Source organism: Grammomys surdaster, unplaced genomic scaffold (assembly GCF_004785775.1).
Source record: "Grammomys surdaster isolate TR1022 unplaced genomic scaffold, NIH_TR_1.0 201, whole genome shotgun sequence".
Classification (NCBI taxonomy): domain Eukaryota; kingdom Metazoa; phylum Chordata; class Mammalia; order Rodentia; family Muridae; genus Grammomys; species Grammomys surdaster.
The window spans coordinates 9,078,376-9,084,732 of NW_021604646.1; the positions used below are offsets into that span (position 1 = coordinate 9,078,376).

Genomic DNA, 6,357 nt, shown 5'->3' on the forward strand with positions numbered 1-6,357 from the left:
GAGAGAGAGAGAGAGAGAGAGAGAGAGAGAGAGAGAGAGAGAGAGAGAGGAGCTGAAGAGTAGTAACAAATGAATCTGATCCAGATTAGGAGGAAGTGACTTTTAGTAGAAGTGAGATCTTCAAAGGAAGAACAGGTCCGGGAGGGTGCAAAGTCGGAGGCACAAGGAGCAGCTCCAGCAGAGGGCAGCGTTGGTGTGTTGATGGAACCAGATAGAAGCCAGCATGTGAGACTCATGGAAGAGGAAGGAGTGTGTCTGCCAAGAGAGGACATGTAGGCAGAGGCTGGAGGGCCAATGGATGGGCAGGATACCATTGAAGGATTTTTAAGTGAGGGGTGGAAAGCGAGAGGAGTGAATTAGATCTACAGAGTCAGTGTTTTGAAGAAAAGGCCATGTTGGTCAGTGGCTCTGGTAGTAAAAAGAAAGATCACTTAAGTAGAGCACTAAAGGACGGAAGAGGCAGAATGCTGGGTGAGTGAGCCACATGGATTCTGAAGTTGCTGAATGGAGTTCAAGATGAGAAGCCAGGCCATGAAGTGATGGAGGAGGGACTGTAACCAGGAGATATGGTAGATGTCTGTGCAGTAGAGGCAGGTAGCCACAAGTATTTGTCAGCATTTATATCTGGCTAGCGGTAAATAAAAGTCAAGTGAAATGAGAAAACAGTAATTCTGGTGATTTCTCACAAAATATGCTGAAGAGCAATTGAATATGTTCTATCTCTTCCTTTGAACTCTTTGATAGCTCCTGCCTTCGTTCTTGGCTAGAACAAGACACCTCTTGTCCAACATGTAGAATGTCTCTTAATATTGCCGATGGCAGTCGTGCCAGGGAAGACCATCAGGGAGAGAACTTGGATGAGAACTTGGTTCCTGTAGCAGCTGCAGAAGGCAGGCCTCGCTTGAACCAGCACAATCACTTCTTCCACTTCGATGGTAAAGTGGCTCCAGCTTCCACAACTCTCCTAAAGTGATGTTGTTTGGATTGTAAGCTGCTCTGGATAGACAAGTTTACTAGTACTTAAAAAAAACTTTTTACTTCCTTTTACTAAATTCATTTATTCTGGATGGTTATGTTCATAGTACATGTATACATATACTACGTGATATTTCTGTGGCGGTCAGAGGGCATTTTGTGAATGTTGGTCTATTCTTGTATCATGGATTCTGGGGACTAACTGCCTTGTCAGCATCAAGAACCTCCATTTGATGGGTTATCTTGCCAGCCTCAGTATTACATTTTAACTTCCTTTATTTAGTTTTAATACGGTTTTTTTTCTGTGTATCCCAGTCTGGCCTTGAATAGGGTTGTTGTGCCTTAGTCTCCCTAGAGTTACATTTACAGGCATGTAGCCATCTGTCTGCCTTATTCTCAGTTTCAGAAGTGTTCTGGTGGATAGCTGAGTAGGTGAAACCGAGGGGTTATTCTGTGCCATTAATAAGTGAGGTGACGTAGTTGGTGGCACACGCTTTTAATCCCAGCTCTTGGGAGGCAGAGGCAGGTGGATCTTCATGAGTTTGAGGCCAGCCTGTCTCTGGAGTGATTTTCAGGACAGCCAGAGCTACACAGAAACCCTGTCTTAGAAAAAAAAAAAAAAAAAAGGAGGTGGTGGAAGTAGTAAAACTGAATTAAGTGTGCCTTCAAGGAATCCTCATAACCAGTTTAGTAATTAGCCTTTGCTAAAAATTGGTTGTACTGGTGTGTTATATAACCATATAATAAAGGTCCCATGAGTTGTCTTCTCAGGGAGTACCAGAGGTGGAATCTGAACTGGAGCCCTGTTGCTTTATTCATAAAGCATGGCTGTTCCTGCAGCTTGGATTCTAAAGTCATGGGTACTGTATGGGGGGCTGGTTATCTTTCCTTGAATCACAACACCCACTGGAAATTGAGCCCATCAATTCCAGTGCCGTGTGTTGTGTGAATTCCCGCTCTGGAATTTTCTCAGGAGAGGTGCTGTTCAGACTCTGATTTAAGTTAAGTCTCTGGGGGTGAAATATGGTAAGAGTATTGGTACAGTCCTGAAAGGCTCCAGCGGAGTAGAGGCCAGTGTCTGAAGGGGGCTTCATGGAGCTGGTTTGGTTCTGTTATTAACAAAAGTAGTAGAGCACAGACCTCTATTCCCAGTACATGGGAGGCAGAGACAGGCAGAGCTCTGTGAGTTGTAGGCCAGCCTGGTCTACACAGAGAGTTCTAGACCAGTCAAGGTTACATAGTGAGACCCTGACTCATAAAGAGAACTGTACCAAGTGTAAAAGTGTTTTTTTTTTTTTTTTCCCTCTCAGCCCCAAGCTCTTGGAATAAGGACTCTGAGACTCAAATTGTATTTATACATACTGTGGCCATAAGCTTTGGCTGTTCCCCGGCTGGTTCACATATGAATCATCCCATTAATATATGCTAAGCTGTGCCATGTGGCTGGTTACCTCTGTTCCTCTCTCACGCTTCTACCCTTCCCATGTTCTTGGGACGAATCCTCCATGCCTGGCTCTGTCCCAGAATCCTTGATTCCCACCAAATTTCCTGCCTCAGCTACAGCCAAAGCTTTATTTGACAGGCAAAGCTTCCAAACAGACATAAGAGATTCCTTACAACCAAGCACAAGTTTGTTCTCTCTCAGTGCTGGGTTGAACTCTCTCAAGTGGGCCTCACCCTGTTAGTCAAGCCCCTTACCAGGGAGCCCTTTTCTGTTTTCTGTTTGAGAAACAAAACAGGATGTTTCTCAGGCTGGCTTTTCACTTGTTAATTGTCTTGTCTCAGCCTCCCAAGTAGCTAGGATTACAGACCTGCACCGCCAGACTTGGCTTACTAGGTACAGCTTCTGAAATGTATTAGCAGATCTTGGAGATGGAGCCTGGTTTTTTATAATTGCTATTACTACAATTGTAGTCTGTCACTTTGTCCTTGTGTGCTCTTGAAAAAAAATCCATTTTATTCTAAGTACATTTTATTTGGCAAGACCCCTTGTATCCCATGCTGCTACTTGGTTGTAAAGCGATAGAACCCTACATATGAAGCTTGATAATGAATTGTTTTGTAGTTGGCACATGGCGGCTTTGTATTTTGATCCTAAAATAACAGAAACAACAACTACAAGTGATTATATCACTCCACAATATATTGAAGAACTCTTTGAAAAAGAATTTTTAATCTGAAAACTAAGGTAACCCCCCACACACAACCCAAGGCATTGTTTCATTGTGTAGCTCTTGCTGGCTTGGGGTTCACTGTGTTGACCAGGCTGAGCTTGAATTCACAGAGATCCTTCTGCCTCTGTCTCCCAAATGATGGGAGTAATGGTGTGTACTAGGGAATGGAGGTGTGTACCTCTCCTGAATGGGTAAGAGAACTGACTGTTGGCCCAGAGGCCTTGGGTTTGATTCATAGCATCCATATGGTGGCTTACCACCATCTGTAAGTCTCAGGTGATCGAACACCCTCCTCTGGGTAGGTACTGCTTACCCAGTGTGTACAGGGAGGCAAAACACCATATACTTATTTTTAAAAAGGCATACACCACAATGCCCAGACCAAGGTTAAAGCTTTCAATTATATTAAGCATGAAGTTCTTCATGAAGGTAATCATGAAAATGACTCACCCACATGTGGAGTAATTCTGCTGGTTGTGAGAGAGGAGTGAAACTGAGCTGTTATAGCAGGTCCAGAGTCGTGGGAACCCTTAATGAGAGAAGGGATTGCAGGTGACATCCTGCCATGTCATTAACCAGTGTGATCTTGAATGTGTTCCCTAACTTCTCAGTGCTGTGGGGGCCAAAGGCCAAGGTTGGGGCCAGAATCATATCTCTGAGAGAAATGGAAAGCACATGTAGGTTTTAGTAAGGATAGAATGAACTTATTTGGAGAAAACATTTGGCAAAAAAAGGCCTGGCATAAAGAAGGCTCTCAGTGAATAGCAACGGTTAGTAGAGTGGTTGGATACACAGATGACACTAGGGCAGGGACCAGGGCACTAACTAATTCTTGTATTGGACTCTGGTTTGTCTTAGGGTCCCGGATTGCAAGCTGGCTGCCAAGTTTTTCAGTTGAAGTGATGCATACTACCAACATTCTTGGTATCACACAGGCAAGCAACTCTCAGCTAAATGCCATGGTAAGAATTGCTAACTGCTTAAGGTGAGAACTAGTGAGTGGTCAGAGGGGCACGAGGAGCTCCAGGATGTGTGGGGACTGTGGTGTGGATAGTGTGTATGACCTTGCTGGTTTCTCTCTTACCTCGTAGCACAGGCAAGTTTTCAGGGGCCACTTGCATTTCTTTCTATTTACTTCTCTCTTCTTTGTCTCTTCCCTCCTCTCTTCCCTCCCTCTCTTGTACCAGAGATTAAATTCAGGGCCTTGCATTTGCTAGGGATGCTACCACTGAGCTTTGTGCTGGCCGTGAATACGCCAGTAAGCTGGTGCTGACTAGGGAGCGCTTAGGTAGTGATGCAGGCAGCTGAGACTTGTCAGGAACTTCTCTTGTTTTCCGAGGCAATGCTCACTACCCCATTTACCTAACTGACCTGAGCCTACACTGAGACTACTTGATTTAAGCAAACAGTCAGGAGGAATTATTGACAAGAGTGAACAATGTAAAAAATTATATAAGAACTATCAAATACATTTTTTTTGTTCCTCTGCCTCCAAAGTGTGTGTGTGTCTGTGTGTCTGTGTGTCTCTGCACCTTGTAACTTTGAAGCATGATATTGGTTCAAGGAAACTGTCCAAATACTTTTTTCTTTTTTTTTTTTTTTTTGTATTTTCTGAAGCTGTATATTGGGTTTTTGGAATAGGGTTCTGTCTAACATGGAATTCTATGTAGAACAGGCCTGCCTGCCTCTGCCTCCTGAGTGTTGAAACTGAAGGCATATGCCACCAAACCTGGTCAACCTTAAGTTCTCTATTGAAAACAGACTGTGCTAAAAAGTCCCTAAAAAGTGAGTGGACTGTCCTCAGCTCAGTAGTTGTAGTGCCATCAAGGCAGACACGAGTCTCCTTGGGAAGAGTGATTTGTACATACGCTCAAAGGTTGGCAAGATGGCTGTTGATCTATAGGAAGAAAACAGTGCAAACAGTTGTTCAGGCTGTGGGTAAGGTTGTACCAGGAACTTGGGAAGGGTACCTTGTTAGAGAGATTGAGATTCATAGCAAATTTAAGGGAACAGTTTTTTTCTCATACAACCCTGCAACATGTGAGTTTTCATGAATGTATAGTAAGGCAAAGTCACCATTACAGTACCATTTGGAGTATTTTTCATTGCCCTAAAAATGCCATGTGCTCTCCCTCATCCATCTCTGTAGCTTTGTTTTTCTGGAATGTCAGACAGTCGGATTTGACCTACTAATTCATATATAGGATTCCCCTATGCCTTACCATGCATCGATAGCTCTTTTTTTAAAACACTGAATTATATGTTATTATCTGGATGTATAATATTTTATTATCTCATACTTTTTTTTAAAAAAATATTTATTTTACTTTTAATCATGTGTATATTTGTGCGGGGTTATCCATGGAAGCCAGAAGTGTCAGATCCTTTGAAATTAACCTTATATGCAGTTGCAAGTCATTTGATGTGGATGCTGGAAATTGAATTCGGGTCCTTCTGGAAAAGTACTATGTGTTCCTAACTGCTGAGCCACCTCTCCAGCCCCATCTGGATTTCTTTAGTATATAGTCTTAAAGTCCTATGGCATAAGTCCTTCAGCCTTCCTCTTCTTTAGTGGTATACTGGCTATCCTAGCTCTTGAGTTTTCCCTTGTACCTTTAGAATCACTTTGTCCATATCTATAAAATAGCTTGCTGAGATCTTGACTGAGATTGGATTAAATCTCTAAGTCAAGTTAGAAGAAACTGTCACAGACATCAGCTTGCTTCTTCTGGGATTAAAAGTGTGGACCACCATGTCCAGTGTGGTGGTCTGAATGAAAATGACCCCCATAGACCCATAGGGAATGACATTATTAGGAGGTGTGGTCTTGTTGGAGTATATGTGTACTTGTTGGAGGAAGTGTGTCACTGGGGGTGGTCTTTGAGGTCTCAGATGCTCAAGCCAAGCCCCATGTGGCATTCTCTCTTTCTGCTGCCTGCTGATCTGGATATAGAACTTCCAGTTCCTTCTCCAGCTCTATGTCTACCTGCACACTGCCATGATTCACACACATGATGATGATGGACTGAACCTCAGAAACCTCAGCTGTAGGCCATCTGCAATTAAATGTTTCTTTTGTAGGAGTTGCTTTGGTCATGGTGTCTCTTCACAGCAATGGAAACCCCAGCCGAGACACCTGGCTACCTTATTTTTTGTTGTTAGAGGAAGTTCTTTTCTTTTTCATCTCCCTCCCTCCCTCCCTCCCTCC

The 6,357-nt window shown here is 43.3% G+C and overlaps 1 protein-coding gene across 2 annotated transcripts in view; it reads left to right on the forward strand.

Moving 5' to 3' along the window:
* The window catches only part of Amfr (autocrine motility factor receptor), a 38,498-nt gene that overhangs the window by 24,839 nt on the left and 7,302 nt on the right, over window positions 1-6,357 (forward strand). For both annotated transcript variants that reach the window (XM_028770351.1, XM_028770352.1), the window contains exons 9-10: window positions 745-935; window positions 4,008-4,111. In XM_028770351.1, the coding sequence (XP_028626184.1) occupies window positions 745-935; window positions 4,008-4,111 (295 nt within the window). The remainder of the gene's footprint in view (window positions 1-744; window positions 936-4,007; window positions 4,112-6,357) is intronic.